This window comes from Styela clava, chromosome 14, assembly GCF_964204865.1.
Source record: "Styela clava chromosome 14, kaStyClav1.hap1.2, whole genome shotgun sequence".
NCBI lineage: Eukaryota > Metazoa > Chordata > Ascidiacea > Stolidobranchia > Styelidae > Styela > Styela clava.
The window spans coordinates 7,222,247-7,245,028 of NC_135263.1; the positions used below are offsets into that span (position 1 = coordinate 7,222,247).

Sequence of the window (22,782 nt, forward strand, 5' to 3'; positions counted from 1 at the left end):
ACCGTATATGATAAATATATATATATATATATATACTGTTTAAAGAAATCGCCACAAAAATTCGTATTTTCCATGTTCCTTTCAATTTGTTGATTTGATTAATTTTGTACGAAGTAAATTTTTCATCGTTTAGTTAGGATTTATTCAAATCATACAATATAGGTCTAAGGCCTACCTAATTTTTAGTCATAATTGTTGATATTTCCTCAAAAAACCTTGACAAATGTTATCTAAAGATCAAAAAATATATATTTTCAAACCATAAATGATACATGATTGCTGAAACTTTAGTATATAATTTACAATTTTCTACAAATGCGATTCTTCGATCGCTTGGAATTGGACATTCTAATGCCACTGCCACCGGATTTTTCTGTTGCTCAAAACGATCAGTTCATGGCCGATACGAATATTATCAAGGATTTGCAGCACTAATTTAATTACTTTCAACGTAAATCGAAGTTGTGCTTACTTACAATAAAATAAGAGCATAGTGCTCTGGAATACTTGAATCTGCGTACATAAAAATATATGGTATATTGCCCGAATATAATTAGAATTGATTCGCATTTTTCCATCTTAATATTTTGTTAAATTTGAGCCGCGCAGGATTATTTTCAAGATATCGGCGTTAGCAAATTCCCAACATCAACGATAAAATTTTACAATTTACTTTGATTAGTTCTATATCATCATCACAATAAGAAGTCGTGGGGGACCCGGAGATAATTTAATAATGGATAATGCAGTGAATCAACTTCAGGTGACAACAGTATAGTTTCTGATCAAAAATTCCGAAATTTTGCGATTTAATCACGTCTAAAGTTTAGTTTTTAATCTGTCGCGGCTCTCCTAAAACTAAATTTAAGGTTTTCCGTTTTATATATACAATATTATGACACCGCTTTTTAGTCTCAATATTCACTTCCTAATTTTTCAGTGGAAATTGCATTTGCGCATTGATGTCTTAGGTTGTATTTGACGTCTCCTCTCAGATGATTGCATAATAACTAGATCCAGACAAAAAGAAACTCTCATCCTCTGGCACACGTCTAGGGGAATATTTGTGGGATAGGGAGAACTCGCGGAAATATAGTTTACCGATATAATCCCGATGTTCACGGCATAAATACCCACGTCATGCTGAAAAAAACATTCGGCGATTTCAACCATATTTGTCATTTCGAGAATGTGCAATCACCCTCCGGTCTCCTCCTTCGAATTTTTCGCCCCTCTATTTTATCTTATTCGCCACCCGGAGACGATATCGCCCACTTTGAAAATCGATGGGCTACGCGCTACAGTACTGTCTTCTTTGTGTTTTAAAACGCTAAACACGCGCTGTATAAAACTGCATCAAGTAAATTTCAGGGGTATGTTAATAAAGTCACTCAACATCAGATGCGATCGACTGACTACTCGAGAAGTGCCGATAGACCGGTCGAACGCGATCGACGTGTTGGCCACCCCTGGTATATATAAATGCATTTGCCGTGGACTATTTTAACAAACTATGTGCAAAGTGTAAGTTATATTTAGTAAAAGCATATAATTTAACACAAAAATTAAATATAATCATATCCGTCGGGACAGAGCTAAACACACAAAGTTAAGAGAAAAGTGACTTTTAACAAGAATACATACAAAATTTAATTTTAACTTCAATGTGAATATTATATGTCGCAATATCAGCAAAACTTCAGCCGAACGTTAAAAGATTTGTACCGAATGTGATATGATGGAATATAAGCGAGTTATAAAACAAATTAGAATGAAATGTCTTGTTTCGTAGAATTTAAAAAAATATAACACAAAAGACATAGCCTTCTTGCGATTTCTTCCATCTTTGGGGACGGAAAATGTGAAATCCATTATTGAAGAGAAAAGCAATTTTCACAACATAATTTGCGGAACAAGAACAAAAACAATTTAGTAAAACGATTTATAGGTACACTCCGCGTCCAATTGAAAGAATACAGAATCAGAAATGGGTAATGGATTAGAGTGTTGTTATAAATTAAGGAAAAAGGATTTCGACGTCAAATTTTAGTCAAGATATCGATATTTTGTTATTTGCCAACAAAATTGTATATTAATTCGTTTTACTCTTTATATCAAAGTTATCAAAGAACTATATCCCGGTCATGAACGAAGCAAATATGGAGTAAAATCATGAACCTGATGCTGTGATGTTCACACAACCGCTGTGATTGCATACTAAAGTTTCACCAATATATGTATATTCTCTTACAAGGCGAACGAAAACTGTAATGGAGAGTACAAATATTATACTATTAAATTCAACTATGAAGAGCCAAAATACGACATAAAATATCACTGTGATAAATTTTTTCCAAATATCAGAATTTGTATTTTACAAATGAAATGAAACCACGGACTCTGATTGGATTGAACTGTATGATTCACGAAAATATTTTAACAGCGCAAAAATTGACAAAAAGGTAAAAATAATACTTTCTTCCTTTGTAGGCATTTCGTGCGCTTCCAGTTTCATACAGTCCAATGCGAAAATATTTCTGCACCTGGAAACATACCGTATAGTAAACAGTAAAAATAAAATACAAGCTATAGTATATTCTATTATGATATTCTTCTCTTCGTCTACTCTACTGTTTTAGTAATTTCGATGTTCATGTATCTGCAGAAATTGTTTCAAAAAACAAAAGCAAAGAAGAGATATTAAAAAATATTATATATTTAAAATAATAAATAAGTGATATGTTCTGGGCTGAAGTCCAATTCATTATGGTAATTAATAAAAATAGCTTAAATTTTGAAGAAGACTAAGCAGAAATGGCAATTGACTGTATCGTTTATAATAACAGTTTTATGATTGAAGATTTCTAGTTTGTTAATTTGGATATTACGTTTAATGTATACAATATATTTTTCATGTAAGATTAGTGCTGTATTGTGATCGGTATCATCGGCAGTTCCAACTCTTCTTTGAACTAAAATTTGGCACACGATTTGTCTTGACCAGTGGTTCTCATACTTTTTGAAAAATTATGCATAACGGCCCCCTTGAAATTTTTCTGATGACTCGCGGTCCACTAAAGAAATGAAAGCAAATAGCAACTCGGTATATACAGCATTCATCTATTGAATGACATTAAAACAGTTCAATGAGCCTGATTGGCATTCACTAGTTTTTTCTGCCTTGGGTTCTGTTTTGGATAACTCAACTCTCAAATCATGTCTCACGTTTCAACATTTTGTTTTAATAGCGAGTAGCATAGAAAAAGCTGCCTCACATCCGTAAGTTGTTGTAAATGGAATGAGCGTTTTTAGGGCCATCTTAGCGACATCGGGGTAGGACGTTTGTACTAATGGTCTTGACCTTAATTTAAACAAGAATTCGCTAATTGGGTGGCAACCTGATCGAATCATTAGCGAAGCCACGTATATGGATTAACTATGTATCTATCAGACAATCTAAGTTCGGAACGGCCGATCTATCTCTACGCCCCAAACTCGACCGATCTGCGCATCTATCTATCGGTCGCTTGCACATCGCGCTCTTCACGTCTCCGCACTGGATGTCAGCAGCGCGCGAACTGTTCTTGTGGATTAAGTTTGTCTATGGAATTTATTTGTAGTTTCACGTTTCGAGATGCCGATCACAATACAACACAAACCCTAATTGAAAATAAATTAATTATGCATTTACTAGAACAGCGTTTCCCAATCTTTTTTGGTCGCGGATTATTTTCTCCCCACTCACCAGGGAAAATCTTTGCGGACTCAACGTGCGTTAATTTTGTAATCGAACTCTGTGTGAAGAAGCAATAAAATCAAACAACAGAATTTTAACGAAGTCAGTTTATTATCCACATTTATAAATTCCAATGGGAACCATAGCGAGGGTGCTCCGTCATTGCGACATTGAGAACTGCTGCTCTGACAAACTCAAAATATATTATGCTATCACTGGCGATGATTAGCTGAGAAAGGTTATAAGAAGGAATTTTCAGCCAAAATCTCCAAATAAATGCATTCTGATTATTATTTTTTCGTATCGACTTTGATTGTCCTATCGCCTTCGTAAAATTAAAAAATTAGCAATATGTTTATTGCTGGCTCCTGAATTTGCTGTCTTTTTTCTGTTTTCTATTTTTCTATCGAGTCTATGTTATTTTTGCGGTAAAACAAAACCTCTGTTACTGCGTATCTGCTGAAATCTGATAGAATTCACTTAATGGTATTTCATATTCAAATTAATATATCCACTCGGAAATTTTTGAAATGTTACTTTTTTGTTAATTGTATTGGTGATTCGATTTTTACCGAATGGCGCACAAAAAGATTATTTAAAATTGGAGTAAAGGAGTTACAGGAAACAAATAAATAATAAAATAAAAAAACACTCACTTTTAACGTAAGCAAAAGGTGCGTGTAACCTCGTGTTTTTGTCAGAAACCCGCACGTGCGTTGTGCAATCCAATCGTTTGATTCAGCGCCATTGACGTGCCGTGTTCAAATCACATGTGGCCAGGTATTCTAATATTTTGTTTTTCGAATATTTTGCCCAGTCCTACTCAGTAATCGATAATTATTGACACGATTAATTTTGTGTGAATAAATTTTCCTTGTTTCCGTAAATACTAACGTAAATCGTAACTTGGCTGGTAATGAATTTTGTGACACTAAAAGGGTTAGTGACCTACATGAAATATACTACTACAAAACTTTCTAAAACGGTATTGCTCGTTGAGAACTTATTCAAACGCTCCGCGGGTTAGGAAAGCGTACGGTACGCTACCGGTACAGCCAATGGCTCGTCAAATCGGGTACGATCAGACGGTATCGGTGTCGGAGTGTCCGGACAACTGAGCACTTAATCAGCATTCTCCAATTCAATTACCTTCTACACGTAAAAACAAATTTCTCGAATTTTCGTATTCAATTCTATATTCTTCTATCATTATTATAAATATATATATTACTTCTAGTTAAACTTGTATCATGGAGAATTTATAGAACATTTGCATATTAAATTTATTGAATATTGCTTAAGAAAATCAAAATGAGTTAGAAATCCAGGGAACACCGTTTGTGCCCGTAGGATTATGCATGACAACGTTGGTCCCAAGCCGAAGCAAATTTTCTCAAAATAAAAACGCGTGACAACGATGGGCCACGAGGCGGCCCATCGTTGTCAACCTTTTTATTTTATTTTTATCCACGTTTTTTTTTTCAATTTTTTTTTTGCTTTTTTTTATTCCGTTTTTATTTTATTTTCGCTTTATTTTTAATTTTTTTTTTGCATTTTATTTTTATTTTTTATAAATTTTATTTTAATTTTTTTTTTATGTTTTTTCAAAACTATTTTTTTTATTTTACATTTATATCAAGTTTTTTATTTTATTTTTTATTTATTTTTTTCAATTTTACGCGTGACAACGATGTGCCACCATAGAGATCCAATAGTCCTGAGATAATATAGCATCCTGTAGTTATTCTGACCATTCAATGAACATGGCAATGGTAAACATGATTGAAGGGGAAGATTGATTGGCATTACCATAAGTTCGCTTCAATGGTGCAACATATTTCTACATGCATATCTTCTGTCGAACCGCAGTTGCATATCTTCATTGCATTTGGAACCGGCAATATCAGTGCTTCTGAACAATATACCAATGTATATTGTCATATTTAATAATGAGCAGAACAAATTAAGAACAAGTCAACATTAATTGTATTGTGGCCAGTGGAATCTCACAAGTAGTATGTCCATTCATCCCAAACTTTAAATTCACGCCATTCGCGCAAAACATGGCCCTATGCAATCAGCCACTGGTAGATATCTAACCGGAATATTTTCGGTTAGGTTGATTAGATCCAAACATCATAGGTTTGTAGCAATTTAAAAAAGTTAAATTTTTCTATATGTATTAATGCACATACAGCAAAGTTTTATTACATATTCTGCCTTATAAGTGATGCCATATACATACAGTCAACTCGATATATGTATAGATATATTATATAAACTGTTTGTAGATGGGTAGTTGTGATTAGGTTTGGAAGGCGGATAAATTTAAGGTAAAAACAGCAGTCTCCGAGAATTCCAGAATAAATAATATCTTGAGCATATCATTCATTTGTTTCAGCCAGGAGAAGGCGGTCGAAAATAACTACACGATCAGACGTGCATTTTCAAATTTTTAAATCAATTTCTGCTGAAATAATTACAGTTGACATGTGGTAGTTTTATTGACGCTTAGCTAGCGGAAACAATCTAGTCGTCACGAGGAAGCGCCAATGCTGTTTTGATCCTATGGTTCGGATGGGGTCAAATCGCACCAGCCATCACCAATTGCTTGAACGCTGGTTGATCAACCCGAAACTGCCGCGTCTCCGAGTGAGCTACAATAAGCTTCTCCACTTTATCGAATAAGTATGTCTCGCGAAAATAGTACTGCGGAAAGTGAAAAACACGATGCTGCAACTAGCAAAGTTATAGCTGCTTCTAATGTAATAAGATTGTGTCTATCATCGATGCCCTATATTTAGGGATACCATATTTTTGTGACTTCAAAGCGGGACGCCTCCAAAGACAACGATCCCTCAGCTGTGATTTTGTGACTTTACATTTTCCGATTTTACTACATAGGTCTACATTTAAAGCCATCCCGGCTTTCTTCATTGACCATATTGCTATTGAGAGTTCATGCGCATATTCTCTGTTCAAATATCGGGTTCAGTTCGAAAAACAGAAAGGAATTGACGTTATTGATACAAATAATTCGAATTTAGATTTTTTTATGTACAACAAAAGGAAGAAAGATAGCCTGCCGTTTTTCAAGCATTGAGAATTTACTTATTCGCCCAAGCATGCTTTTCTGTAGACAACGCCTTCGTCAAAAAAACGTTGTTTAATGTTACATTCACGTAAACGTCAGAACATGACCAATTACTATTGATTTTACATGTTATACGTTACGGGAAACAACGAAACAAACAAAAGAACGAATTTACCTCCAGCATATGGGCTAGCGCTGCGCTGCACAGCAACAACAGTAACAAAAACATGTTAATTGATAATGTTCGTGTATTATGCTGGATGGCTGAAGCCAAAGCAGGACTTTTGGCTGACTTGTCGGGACGGCGGGACAACACGCTAAAAATCGGGACTGTCCCGCCTAAAGCGGGACGTATGGCAAGCCTACCTATATTATATCTCATTTTTACTACAAATGGCCGTTTTCTGTAAGATAGAAAATTTTGCATCAAGCATAAAATAGTCTTTTCTTGACCGTACACAGATTTTTAACATTTCATATATATATTATTAACAAATTATTTAAATCAGAAAGTAAAAGAAAACATTTATTAATAATATTCTTCCATTCGGAACATTGCAAAGATACACTTTCAGTTTATTGGAGCGACAGAAAAGGAAAATATGATCGCTAAAGCCATTCTATATTAAAATGTAGTAAGTTGGTAAACAATATGACTCCATACTAATTAAATGTAACTCGTTCATCACATTTGCATATTGATACAATCACAATTTGAAATCTACAATGTTCGTATGAATTCATTTAATTGTAAATGAACACAAAATAGTAACCCACGCACTAAATTATAAATAATGATGCAAACACAAGTTACTTTGTTCATATAACATTTTCAATAATTTTTGACTATTTTGGGTTAAATAAATTCACGAAAGATTTTAAATTGGTTAGTTTGTGATCGTAAATCATCAAAGCATTTGATAATATAATTGAGTGATATACCTAAAATACGCGCATATAAGGCTGTCAATAAGTATAATACGAGTGATATCTATCGATGTCTTCTTCGATTGACCTGTAATTTATATTGAGGGTGTGTGAACGCACTTCACATCGACTTATTACAATATTTTACATTGCAAATTAAACTTCAACCGTTGCATCCTTATACATATCCGCATGTATTTTTACGACGTGTTGGAACTACCCGCATCGCGTCCTCGATATCCGGCTGCTAATGTTCAATATTTTAACATTGCTATTTTAACTTCAAAAATTGCATCCTCTTATATATCCGCATGTAGTTTTATGACGCGCTGGAAGTTCCCGCATCACGTCCTCGATATCAGGCTGCTAATGTCCGAGTGAATGTTTTCGGGTGAAGGAATTTATGACGGGCAATGCATTTTAATTATATAAGCTGGAAAAAGGATGTTCAACTTATTATATATACTTTTGCAATTAAAAAAGCTAGACTATAAAGGAAGAAATGAAATATTTTGCTCATTGAACAGTTAGAATCCTAAAATACAATTTATTTAGAATTTCATCTTTGTCTGTCACAAACATTTTAATACCAGTCGGCACGGCGTGGGAAATCTATTTGTAACTCTTCAGTTAAGTTTGAGCTGCATTCGTGGACGTCATGCAAAATCAGGCATTACGCTGAACCCAGGTAGTTATTAAATCGGATAGTGAGTGCCTGTGATCGAGATTATTTCTTTCGCCCTTTCATCAAATGTTTCAAAAGGTCCCGCATTATATGCCATTTTCAGTTGCTGTTTTGACGCCGGTCATTACGGCCAGCAACATCTACCAATTTTAACCAAGAGAGATCTAGTTGCAGTTTTGACACCAGAAAGATACATGCATAGCATAATCGTGCAGATGAATTCGGCAACCATAGGAAGTAGTACGAGTACAATAATGCCTTCTCTTATTCGTTCTTCTATGTCTCCAACTGATCCGTCAATGAGAGCTACAACTCCCATAGGGGTTGTGCCGATGCCATATGCTAAATACATAACGAAAAGAAGTTTGAAATTTTTTCTTAAACTTTCAATAAAGATACTGCCCGATCGCCGAGACGTTGGTGCAGTGTCTTCCAGAATATGTATTTTCACTTGAGGTTTTCCTTGATTTGGTGTAGGGCTTTCTCCAATACTTTTCGTCGGACTTGGCTGATGAGGTGATAACATGTCGGGGCTCTCAGATGTCAAAGCTTTTTCAGAGCTTTCTTTGCCATTCAATTCAGTGTTATTGACACCATCCTCATGTTTATCGCTAGTTAAAATACGAGTACTTCCAATACGGCGTTGTTTCGTGAGAAGCTGTAGATCTCTGTATGTCTTTGCCAAAAGAAGTGTCAGCATTAAGAAATATGCTATCCACGTTCCAAACCCAACAACCAGAGTTAGTTTACTTATTGGGGGTATAAAGCTTGAACAGTAATTTCCGGAATTTTCACATTTTGTTCCATTATAAGGTAGTGATGGATAGTGGTTGTAAGAACAATGACAAACATACTTGCATGAATTAAATACAACCATAAATATTATTAGAAGTAGAGGAATGATCCAGATAATACTAATGTTCAAAACAGCCCACATTCGAGGGTGATTCTTCAAGCTTATTCTTAACCTGTGAAAAACAATTTTCTTCTGTGATGAGAAATTTGTTACAATATATATATTTATTTATAAATAATGTTATATATTGTAATATAAATGAATTACTCTAGAGTCTAGACTAGACGAAAAATATCCTTCATTATTTTGAGCATGAAAACTTGTACTTAGTCGTTTTAAGTATATATGGTATAACAAAAAAGCTGACCTGGTACAAAAACACCCCCAAATTAAAAGCATCACACGTTATAATACAAACAGCAATAAAAAAAGTGCTTTAGAATGTAGCAATAAGATTCTTTGTTCGGTTATAGTATTATCTGCTTATGTACGATGTGTAACATTTACAGACAATAGTTTTAGCATTTATTTATTTGCAAACTACATTATTTGCATGAAGTAGCAAAACCGAAACCAAGAAGACATATCGAATAGCTCATTTATATCTTTACTTTTTGGACAACGCCATGTTTTCATATCAGCAACATTGATTTCATTTATAAAGGTATGATTAGTTTGTTCATATAAAATATGCATAACCGATAATTTCATAGAATTTTCTCATAAATTATTCTAGGCTAACTTACTTTTTAGTTAACGTCATTTTCTCTTTTTCGTTTCTGACGGGGCATGTTTCCTCGGTTCCTATGTTTGCTAATCCACCTACAGTTCTGTGAACTCGGAATTGTATTGACCTCATTGCATTGATAACAAGTGCTATGCTGCCGGAAGTTACTATATAGCATTAAAAATAAATACATTGGTTGATTTCATAAGTCGTGTCTTGTTGCATATTGTTTTCTATAATAGTCCGTTGAATTATTAACCTTACAATGTGAAACGTTTTAATCTAATTTACTTTGGGGTAACAAATGAAAATTTGATGGCGCCGGGTTCAGAAAATCATTAACAATGGCTATATATCGATGTTATGCTAATTTACTCCCTAAGTGCATTTGGTACTTGTTTTTGTTTACAAAACTTCTCGCTTGCGTCGAGAAACAGACAATATTTTGAAATTAATTATGTCATATACTTTCTGAAAAAACGTACGCACCTAGTATCATAATAAGCAACACCGACTTTTTTAAAGTTTCGGATACGTCCATGCTTGATCCTGTAATATTTGTTTTAAATTCAACGTGTTCTGTCTCCGATATTGTACCTGATAGTGCCAATATCCTCCAAACATTGCCAACTACGCTGCTCAATATCACATTTGCGGCGTAAAGATTAACAACGTTTCGTTTCACGACGTCCCTGGTGTGAAAATAGAAAATAATTCGATCTACTTTCCACCATGTTAGAAGTCGTTGTAGTCGTACAGTACATTACCTGTGAACTATCATAGCTATTAGCACGAAAAGATGAAGTGGTAAACTGGCTGATGCAAACGCAAGTTCTATAATTTGAGGACCATTGTCTTCTCGGATACACCTGTAAATGAAATATAAAAATTTATGACTCGAATATTTTTTAGTAATTACATGAAATAATAGAATGATCTTATCATTATAGCAGAATTGAGAGCTGAGGGGCCTGCGAAACGAAACATCTAATTGCCGCGACTATTCCGAGACACCCGCGCCAACTTACCCGCGCAGATGCTTCCAGCCCTAGGCGATGATTGAAATGTGACTCAACTTTTGACCACAGTTATACAGTTGTTATTCCCAACAAGTATTTGACGCCCTATCTTCGGCAGCCAATGACGGAGCTGCATACTTTGCTGCAAAGAAGTACAACAAATGTTTCCTAGATGTGCGCTTTTAGGGTCGCCGAGTACTACTGTGCCCCTTTCTGTATTTGCTCATAGTAAGTTGAATAAAAGATATTACACGAAGAGAGCGAGGGTACCGGTACATTAGTGAAGCAATTTTGTATTAGTGAAGCAACTTTTATATTCTACGTTGGTATTTCCGTCATAAACCAAAAAGGGAGTTATAAAAAGAACAACTGCAGAAATGTGTAGTCAGAATATGCCTAGTGTCTGTAGTATCAACTTTCTTACCAATAGCAAACAGACAAATGCGTAACCGCGTAGTTGTAAACACAGCTGGATAAACGTCAAAAAATACCACATAAAATAAACATAAAAAAATTTCCCGAAGATAATGTTATGCCATTAGGAGTAAAAAATTTTCTATTGTCCAATTTTTTAGTCGTAGCCGGATTTGGATGTATTTATATGGCATGTGACGTCATCATGGCGCACTGCGACTTACGCAGAAACGTACGACTTTAGGATATGCGCAATTTGGCAACTTGATTATATCCATCTTTCTTTCCAAACCAAACATTCGAAAAACGTATGTAATTTACAGTCCCAAAACAGGTTATCTGTTCCAGTAATATTTTTTTATTTGGAATATATATTTTGTCAACAGTACGCGCTCAGCTCCCCTACCAAAAAGTCTTTCCATAAATATTAAATATGAAGAATAAAATAGCAGTGCAGCCTCAAATAAAGGCCATATGAATTGGACTCAGAAAATGGATATCACAAATGTCTACTTTCCTACGCTGTAGTGTGAATTCAAATTTATAAGCGCTGAGCTAGAATTCAGAATGCAAAAACTCGAAATATCCTTCGCCGATGTATATTTGGCCGTTGCGCAACTTGGATTACGTTCAGTAATTTTTTCTAACTACCACGTTTGAACTGTAGTTGTTATTCGAGGAAACTTTTTGAAAAACATCACATAGGCATCCCAGGGTGTCAAATGCATATACTTATAAACCTTCATATACTTTTGAATGTGAGGAAAGCATTGCAAGATATTTGGCCCCTTTCAATGAATATATAATTATATGCCTGATAGATAAAACAGTCTGTTTTTTAAAGTAAAATGAGGAAGAAGTCTGATTTGATTTGACAGTCGTGTTATACATATGTGTGGAAAACTTATTCATTATTTGTTCATGTTTAAATATTATTTTTAGTTTATTGATGAAGTCAACTGATAATTCAAATTGATTTCAATTTATTTTTTCATCAGAAATCATATTCGATAATTTGTTCTTATGCTTTTTCGCGAACAAAAATAGACATAAATTCTCTTCAACCTCTATCGTACTTTACAAAGACCGCGAGTTGCGAACAGTGATTAATATAATTGATAAATTGATTATTACAATACTAGAAAAATCTTGTAACAATATTATATTTAACCTACGTTATATTTTCTATGTCCAATTTCCAGGTTTTAGTCTCCATGTTTTCATTGTCGCCGGAAAGTTCCGACTCCCTTCCAGGGAACGATGTTGTGTATACAATCGTAGTGTTGTTCATGTTGATTTATCTAATGATAAAAGTTATTCTATTTATCTACTAAGAAAATAAATGGAAATTATTCAAACTTCAATTTAGTTGTTAATGATTTTGCTCTCTGTCCAAGATATTTTCTCCTAAATAATACTGTAGACGCGAGAAAGGCAGAATTGAGCATATGGATTCAGTGGTTCCCAACCTTTCTACCCTGGCGGACCGGTAAAATTAAATTAAATGTACTCGCGGACCGGCAAAAATGAAATGAGCGGAACAGAAAAGAATAACAGATATTTTCGTAATATAATGCAATGTCCGGCATTCACAATATGCTTCAAGAGAAAAAGGGCACACTTAAAAACATTTCACGCGGAGAAAAACTATCATGGACTGTACTATGGATTGTAAAGTAGAATTACAATTTTAATCAAGCTTTTTCTTTTTCATCGGGTTCATCATATTAATCCCTCTGCAGTTAAACGAATCGACGCCTCAAACGAAATTACGTTGCAATGACAAAGTCGTCGATAACTTGGCCCAGGCTCAAAATCTTACTGTATCTGTTTAAAATACTGGAAAACATCTCTGCGGCCCATGCTTTTTTGCGCGTCTCGTGACCACCTGTGGGGTAGCAACAAGTTCATATCTTCCTGGAATATTATACTGTTCTTGACTGTTTTCTGGTTTAAACAAAGAAATGTGCATAACGTTCTGTATAGATGTTCATATTAATCAGGAAAAGCACGCAAAACAGAAAGCCGATTTTTAGGTTTCTGAATCTTGCGAGATTTGATGGAGCGCATTCGCGATGAATCGGAGCCGGAAGAGCGAAAAGTGTGATTGCTCGGCGCCAAGATGTCGCGAAAGACGTCGCAATATGACGGCGGAAGAGAAATTGCGTAATAAACAAACGTAACCTCGTCTTCGGTAAAGAGATTGAGACGGCATCATCACAACAAAATTTCTCGCGGACCGGCAAAAAAGCTTCGCGGACCGGCGGTTGGGAACCACTGGATTACACTACAATGAAAATGAGTCTGACGTTGCTTTAACATGGCGCACAGCCGTTTTTGGCATGTTTGTGTTTTACGAGATTCAATTTATCTACTTTGCATAGAATAGTTAATAACTTTCTGATCTATCATAATCTCGTGATAGTAGTCCATGAGTCGCATTGGCACGGTAAAACACATTTACATTATTCCATTGGCATTAAACTATTATGATACATCGATTAACTATTTCAAAAGTCCTTGTTACCACAACACTAATTCAAAAATCAATATATTTCTGCTTAAAATTTGATAGACAGGCAATTTCATTTAGTCAGGTTATATCTAATTAATCTTTGCGTGAAAACGGTACGGTAAGCCCTAGTCTTTCAATCCCAGTAGCTCTGACCAATGAATCATCTAAATCTGATACCAAAGGAAGTCCCGCTGATTCTGCTTGTCCAATAAGCGCCGAAAAACTTACTTGAAAAAAAAAAAACTACTTTTAACGATATACACAAAGCTTTAACGTACTATCTTATGCTGTGAAACTATTACCTCAATCGTTTACTCGTGGGACTTAATGACTTCGCATATTCAATCTGTAAATTTATACTATATATAATATAGTTACATTCAAGTAGATAGGAAACTACTTGTAGCGAATGAATGTTCATTATTCGTGACTTGTCTACGTTGTTTGATACCTTAATACAACTTTCTTGCAACCATGGACCTTGGATAATCGCGTAACAGACAGATCAAATAAGTAGGTGCCATAGCTTTTCGTATTTATCTTTAAATTTGTTGATCGTCTTGTAATTTGGATCACGGTTTCTGTTTTAACACAATGTAATATTAGAGTATCAAGTCACGTGTATGTTTCGTACTGTTGCGTCACTTCAGGCGAGATACGTCAGAAGTAGAATTTATCGTCGCCATGACACGTATATATCAGCGCAACCGATCCTTCTTCGAGAATTATATCACAATGAAATTTTCTATTAAAGTACCTCTTGGCAGATATTGATTCAACCCTTTCACATAACCCACGCTAAATGGAAATGAATAGAAAAGCAATATACCAATGTACGAAGCCTAACTAAAATCGTGGCAAACTAGGAACTAATGAGAAAAAATAGTCCAAAGTTCCAAGCACGCATGTTTGTTGTGTCAACTTAGTCAGTTTCATGTACGACTTTAAAATTGGAATATCAATCTTTATAACAGTATGCTAAAATCAAAGACTGTAGAATATGGAACGTTATATTTATCATCCACTACAACGCCTAGCATTATTCCTGAACTATTCTTATATTTTAAAAAAATAAAAAAGAGTTATCACTACTAACTTTGGGGTTTCAAAGTAAATCCATATCGCCATACCGAAATCCATTTTATTAAATTTCACTGAACTGAATTAATCTTGCATCGTTTCTGAACATTTAAGGTAATAATTTATTTATTGCATTTAGCATTGTCGGATTGTTCGATTGTTCGATTGATCTTTCTATTTCTATTTCTTCAAAAATATATTTCTACAGCAATATCTTTGTTTCTGACTCGAACTGCTTCAAGTTTCGCGTCAATCAGCATTTACAGAACCATAAATATTCTATATATACGGTATTTCTTGGCATTGTAGTGGTCTTCCCCAACTTTGCTTGTAGTCTCCTTTACTTCTGTTGGTTTTCTTTTGAGCAAATTCTCTTCTCATCATTCTCTTCAAAACATGGCAAGTGTAGCATGATAGTAACAGGTGCTTCAGCGCCGTTGCAAAAATTCTTGACTATTGGCCAAAAAATGTTTGAGAAAAGCTTAGGCATGAAGACATGTTTGTAAAATCAATCGTTAGTTGTAACGCGGTGCAAAACCAACCGTTATTTTGAATCAATCGTATTCAGTGTGCATATTTCTTTTGAACCATTACTTTCACACAAAAAGAACGCCATTTCTGCAAGCCGATCGCGTCATCACGTAGCAATTGTTTTTACATTTATTAGTTGATTAAACTAATTTCATACTTGACTTAAAACTTAACAATCATTTACATACCGCTGCATTTGACTGCAGCGTAATAGCTTTTTGCAGCAAAAACCATTCAACTGGCGAGTAGCACCATACACGCATCCCAACCTGATTTATTCACTATTCTTTTAGGGACTAAAGCTATGTTTGGATAGAACACACATCATCCCCATTATAGCACATGATATTTCTGGTAAATGTAATCTGTAATCGGTACTAAATTAAAAGAAAATCAATTTTAGTTTAAATAATTGTGTAAAGTAGAATAACAAAAAATATGGTATCATAACACGTTTTCGTCCCTTGGTCAAGATTGTTGAAAATTAGGACACTCGCCTGTCTTTAGGGTACAAATCATCTTTCTCATAAAGAAGATGACAACTAAAAAAGCTCGTCGCTGCCAATTGAGTTATAACGACTTTTCAATCGGAAATTAATTTAGATCTATACGTCAAAGAATATCTGTAAATTGACACGTTTTTATACATTAACTATTTAGAAAAATCCTTCGAAAAGTATATCAGATTTTCCTACTTACGTGTATCGACAAACGGGGAGGTTATGATTAAAATGTAATGCATGTGTGTTGGCTATCATTATCACTGTTGACTTACAATTTTTAACTAGATGAATGATTTATGAATACCTATGATGAATAACAGTGAAATACAATTTATGTAGCACAGTTATTTCGGTATGCTCTGTGTGGTACATGTTAGTGAGTGCACTGCGCTAAGAATGAGTTTCGCGTTCGTCATTAAACCATGCCTTACTGGCACAGAAAAATAAACGGTTATGGTTCCGTGTATAATGAACATGGACGAGGATCTTGCTATGCCACTTGCTAGCCCTTGGTTCTCAACCTTTTTTCTTCGTGGCCCATTTTTGTTACACATAAATTCTTGTGACCCATTAACTTTTCGTTGCGAGAGGAAAACTACAAGAAAAGCAAGATATTTCTGCGAAAATGAACACTTTAACGTTAATAATTAGAATGGGAATTGCCACTCAGCAGCAGAGAACAGCATTGACATTGATTGCCGCTACAATCAACTAACTATTGTGGTATAAATAAAACTAGCCATTTCTAATAGTCTTGTGGCCCACCTCAAAATCCTTCTATAGCCCAGCAGTGGGCCATGGCCCACTGGTTGAGAACCAGTGTGCTAGACCTGCTTACGTACTTATGCTAATGACTATGAAACAAATTCGAACCTGCTGATTAATGTCTAATTCGGAAAATTGATCACCGTTTTATTAAACAATGAAAAAGCCACCCTTTGCACAGAAATAATAAGAAAATTGTATTGTTTTCTCCATGTGGTTGAACTATCAAGAAGACTTCCTTTTTTTACGGGGATGAAAAATATGCTTATATTATATTTATGCCAATTAAGTGCCACTACATCTATACACAGTGGCGATGCGTTCCACATGTAGCCAAAAACGACAATTTTACTCGTGAAAAATATATCAGTTAGGCAGCGTACGCTCCAGTTGTTTACTAAAACTCCTATATCCTGATTTCGAGCTAATGACCAAACCAGATCGTGTTTATGACTGTATCAGAAGGTCGAAGTCATTGTATATTTCAGCTTCGCATAGCTGAATATTACCAGCTTGCTATACAAAAATTCGATTGATGTAATGATGGCGCTGGTATTTCCATAGACTGCGAGGTGGATTATTGAAATATTAAATTTCGGTAGAAAATTTTTTTGGTCATGTACAGAAATTTTCTGGCTATTGATACAGAATTGCTATTATACTAAATCTAACACTGTATTAAAACTCTTTGTATGTCATCAATTTTGCATTTCAGCTCCTATACACATGTAGAACGAAACAAAAATTCCCCTCATTCAGTTTAGTTATTTAAATTTCATGACCTACGAATTCAAATAACCAATTTGGTTATGAATCAATGTCCAAAATGTGATGACTATGACACAAAACTATTCATGCAACAATGATCGCGTCATTTTACTGTCTATTCCATTACCTATCTGTCTTACTAACGTTGGTTTTTGAATGCTGTCAACACCGGAAAAATTTACTTTCTCTCAGTATAAATCGAATACGCTCTACCTGACTAGATCAAAAATTTGTAACATTCAAGAAAGTACTTTAACTTCTACTGAAAATTGACTCGGTCAGTCACTGCTTCGAACAAGTTAGGTTTAGTTCAGCTTGCTGTCCCGAATGTGATTCAGATGATAATAGTTACCTGAACCCTCATCTTGACGTTTGACCTATAAACTTTCATAAAAATATACTACTATTCACTCAAACTACTAGTATATTTGATAGTTCAACTAAAATTCAGATAATGCCTTTGAAAATTTGTTTCTTAAAATTATTGACTAAGAAGCTCTCTTGTCTTAGCTGCGTCCGCAATATCAAATGATGAAGGATAATAATTTTAAGGCTTTACTGACTTGCGATTCCTTGTACATAAAATGTTAAACGCTACATTGTAGCTATTGACTATAATATAAAATATAATCCATTCAGAAATTCATTCTTGTGGTACATGCGTCATCTCGATAGTTTTTACTTGGCATTGGATGAATACAAGAATCCTTGTTTTATTATCGGATCTGATCTCATCTAGACGTAAACGATACCATTTAAATTTTTAAATATTTCTGCAAATCTCATATGTCTATCTATACCCACCAAAATATCGATTGACAGTCAGATTGAGCGAACGAATTTATGGTTTATGAATAAATCTAAAAGCTTTGCAAAGAAAACAGACACTGCTAAAAATACTCAACAATAAATCTGAATTTATAGGTGAATACATTTCACAATGGTGAAGGATTAGAGCTCACATTTTCCAGCTAAAAATATTATTTAGTCATTTGACTTAAACAACCGGCCACGACATAAACTGTAGCTTGATTATCCCACTGTTTGATAACTTTACATTCACTGTTTTCTAACAAAACGGGCATAAATAGTGTTTTTGTAACCCTTTTGCAACGCATGAAAAATTAATGTTTGATAATATAAGAGAAACTGCATAGACGCGACTCGAAATTGATTTTCTGGTCAAAGATTTCTCATATAATATAAACTAAATAAACTAAACTTAATCATCTCTCAAGCAAGTTCTGTTCGAAAACTTTGCCAAGCTATTCCTAATAAAATCTTTTTGAAATTATGTTCGCAATTACGCGCATCATTTCATGTATTCCAAAATTCTCTTTCTAAATTTGGCACAACAATGAATGACGACATTGTGAAACGAGGATAGTCGTTTGCATGCATCATCATTACCTGCAGTATATTATACTTTGTCAAAAACGCATTGTAATTTGAGAAAGGATTTGCAAATTTGAAATATACGTTACTAGTTTAAATTACCATTTTAATAATGTCAATTTTGCAACATTTTATACGATTCCGTCAGAATATTGCCTGGAATACCTAAATTAGCACATTTTATTTCCCAAATTTGCGGTTTACTAGCCAATAAAGTTTCATTTTGACAAAGACATGATATATGTTATTGCTTGCTTTACAATCATAATCTCATTTTCAGATTATTGCAGAATTTCCACAAGAATAGTCCGAAAGGCAAATTATATATATATTAAGACCTCGTGATCAACAAAATTCCTGTCAGCTTAGTCATTCATTTCAGGCGGAATATTTGATTATACTAACATATTATATTATGATAACGAATGCCACATGACTATTTTAGCAGACTATCTGTCATAAATTACAACACGTTTTTCATGCCAAACGTCATTTCCGGTTTGCTACATTTCTAGAAGAGATGTGTTTAAATCAGTAACTAATAGTCCATCAATGTCAAGTAGAGATATTAGCATATAAGAAAACTCACGTTGTCTGACGAAAAGTACCGTAGTATTCATGTGGTTTTTATGAATTAAATGTCTTTACTTCATTAAACAGAAAATTACGGAAACGAGCATATAATGTTACAAAAGCAGAGCTTTAAACAGGATAAACTAAAATTCAAATAACTTTATTTTAATTCTGTGCTTCAATCCGACCGTCCCCGAAAACCCCATCTTATTCACATTACATTACGCACCTTATATATATATATATATTACATACTCAACCACGATAAATGTTTCAAGCGGTACCAAAGCTTAGGTTCGTATTTCATTTTAACCTCTTCCCCTAATATAACAAACGTTTACTTTACACAATTATGTCAGATTCACTTTACCACTCTCTAGTTTCAAGCATAGAGCTCAATTTTTATTTGGGCTCGATTTTCTGGGCTGATTCGGAATTGGAAAGCTGTTTGAACTTGAATTCATATAAAAGTGATTTTGTTTGAGACGCAGTTCTAAGTAATCAATCTTTGAAAACAGATAACAGTTACTGAGGTTGGGTTCTATTTATACGATTGAAATAATTTGGCCTATTGCTATATATTTTCAGCATTCAAGCTCGAATTTTGGAATTCGAGTCCACTTAACTCAGCAAAAGATAGCCCGTGTAAAACTCCAAATATGAATGAAATTATGCGTGTAGAAGAATGTATTTAGTCTTCATCAATGCTCGTCATCACAATATAAAGTTCATTTACCTTTCCTTTACCTGCTAAGTGAAACATGGTTTGAAACATGGTTAAATCCAATTCAGAAGGATATCATTATTCCCCATTCGTTTCTGGTTTCTATCAGTTATTTATTTTGGTTATTCAATTTCTAGTATTCCTAATTAATTCTGCAACATTTCGACCATTTTAAACGAATATTGCGGTTCGAAAATATATGAATCTATCCTTCAGCATGACCACGAAACGTATCCACCAAAATCAGCCAGTTTTGCAACAAAATCGTGACGCCTAAGCGCAGATAGAATTCAAAATTTGTAAATTTCAATGCCCACGAGACTTTGTGAAATTTCGTCAAAACTAGAAAGAGTGAACGTTCATGACAACGTAGGTTTGAGCAAGCGTTAGTGTGCAACATAGCCTACTCATAATATTAGTATTTTTTACAGTATGGCCGTCCTTTTAGATGAAATAATGCATATGGCAAGTAGCGCAAGAGATGTATACAAAATAGTATAATTTGCTGACGTTTTGATATCCTATTCAGGGAAACCTTATCGAGGCTTTAACGTTATAGAGTTATAGACCAACGTTTCCCAGCCTGGGAGGTATTCCCTCCCTAGGGAGGATTTTTTGTCGCGCCTGGGGAGAAATTTTGCTTTGACTTTCTGTCTTTGCTATATTATACTAAAATTTTTCAGTTCATTATTATTATTACTATAATTCTCATTTCTGCATACTTATAAATAGTTTGAACTGTACAAAAGCGAGTGAGCGACTTTAGCCTAACACTAGCTAAGTATCCTTTAAAATTTAATAAATAAAGTAGTTTTTGTGCATAGCAAGGAAGGAATAAGAAGTTCTAAAATAGGTGAACATGTGGTTCAGCGATGAAGGTTGGTAACCACAAAAGCAGACATATGCCTCATTATATATAAAAATTTAGCTTCGCAAATTCCATCCCAACATACCGCTATAACGTGTTGCTTACCGCTTACAGGAATTAGAAATAGGCTCAGTCTTATTATGCTCAACAATTCCGTTTACGTATATTTCCAAAACTTGAGGGAATATGCAGGTTTACGTATTGAATTCGCTTCGACATTGAACGATGATATCACAAAAATGATCATTTCATTATAATATAAAATCACATTTTGTATCAAATGTATGTGGAAACTCTCCGAACGATCAACATAAATTCAATTTGTTTCATAGTAAGTAATATTTTCGAGAAATTTGTTGAAAAAAATGTTCTGCAATTTCTTGCAGAAACAGAGTATTAAAGAATTGGCAATGTCAGTCATAATTTATTCAATATATCCCGCGTAAGTAGATCCTTGCTCGAGGTCCGAGGTTGACTCGGATACGCCTTTTTGTTCGTGCTGAAGATTTGGTATTTCCAATGTGCGGTTTCTCTGTATAAAAATAAACAAATCCAAATTATGGATCATTGAAATCCAAATCGATTTATTTGCTTGTGCCCAATCATAAATTGCACAAAGTTTTAATTTTTAATCATGGGTATCCCCGAGGTCCTTTGCAACATTATCTTTTGTCGGGTCGATCTTGTATGAACCATCCGATAACGAGAATATATGAGCGCGATAAAAGTCAGCAAACAATTTAGGAATTGATAAAGCATGATTCAATTTAGGGCCGAAACAATAGACTGATGCATTTCCTGATAATGCTCAATATATTGATGAGTTTTGGGTGTTAATTTCTCTCTCTCGGCCTGGCTTAATATAAAAAAAAACTCAAACAAGGAAGAAGATATCGTCACGCTAATAACATAATTGCGTAAGTCATTTTTGGCAGTTTTGAGAAAAACGTAAAAAACTTCCTAATGATATTGATATGCCATTGAGAGTCAATAATTTGCCGAGGTGCAATTTTTTGATCGTAGCCGGATTTAAGTTAATTTGTATGACGCATTTATGTGACGTCATAATGGCGCACTGTGACTTACGCAGAAAGGTGTCTATGACTTGGGGACATACGCAATTTTGCAACTTGACTATGTACACCAGTCCTGAAAACCAAACAATCCAATAACAAATGTAATTCTCAGTATCTACGATGTCTAATCCCCAAAATAGCTAATCTGTTCCAATTACATTATTTTTTATGTTCAAAAATATATATTTCATCAATATAACACGCTCTGCACACCCACCGAAAGAGGAGTCAGATTAAATATAAAGAATAAAACAGCGATGTACCCTTATATAAAAGCCAATCAAGGTGAATTGAACTCAGACAGTGAATATCACAAGTGCACGCCCTCTTATACTGTAGTATAAATTCAAATTTATAAGCGCTAAACTAGAATCTGGGATGCAAAAACTCGAAAATTCTTCGCCGAGGTTATTTTGCCTTTGTGACGTCACAATAATCCTGCGGTAACACCAATAATTCAGTATGACGAAACAATTGCACAAATGTGCATGTCATACAAAATCTCTATTTTTATGGGTTTCGGAATTCTAAAACAAAATCTGAGTTAACAGACAGGTGCGCAGCATTACATAAATGGTTCCATTAC

General features: G+C 34.4%; 1 protein-coding gene across 1 annotated transcript; it reads right to left on the reverse strand.

The window, feature by feature from the left end:
• Positions 1 to 7,275: 7,275 nt before the first annotated feature.
• Positions 7,276 to 12,717, reverse strand: LOC120341673 (uncharacterized). The gene is made up of 5 exons (XM_039410240.2): positions 12,574 to 12,717; positions 10,733 to 10,834; positions 10,455 to 10,657; positions 9,985 to 10,132; positions 7,276 to 9,410 (listed from the first exon to the last, which is right to left on the reverse strand). The coding sequence occupies exons 1-5, from the start codon at positions 12,687 to 12,689 to the stop codon at positions 8,567 to 8,569; spliced, it is 1,413 nt and encodes a 470-aa protein (XP_039266174.2). The 5' UTR covers positions 12,690 to 12,717; the 3' UTR covers positions 7,276 to 8,566.
• Between the last annotated feature and the right edge of the window lie 10,065 nt (positions 12,718 to 22,782).

Coding starts and splice junctions, on each gene's coding strand:
- LOC120341673 (XM_039410240.2), bottom strand. CDS start 12,689: ATGAACAACACTACGATTGTATACACAACATCGTTCCCTGGAAGGGAG. Junction 10,658..10,732: donor ATAGCTATGATAGTTCACAG/GTAATGTACTGT, acceptor TTTTCACACCAG/GGACGTCGTGAAACGAAACG. Junction 9,411..9,984: donor AAAATGACGTTAACTAAAAA/GTAAGTTAGCCT, acceptor TGTTTTTCACAG/GTTAAGAATAAGCTTGAAGA.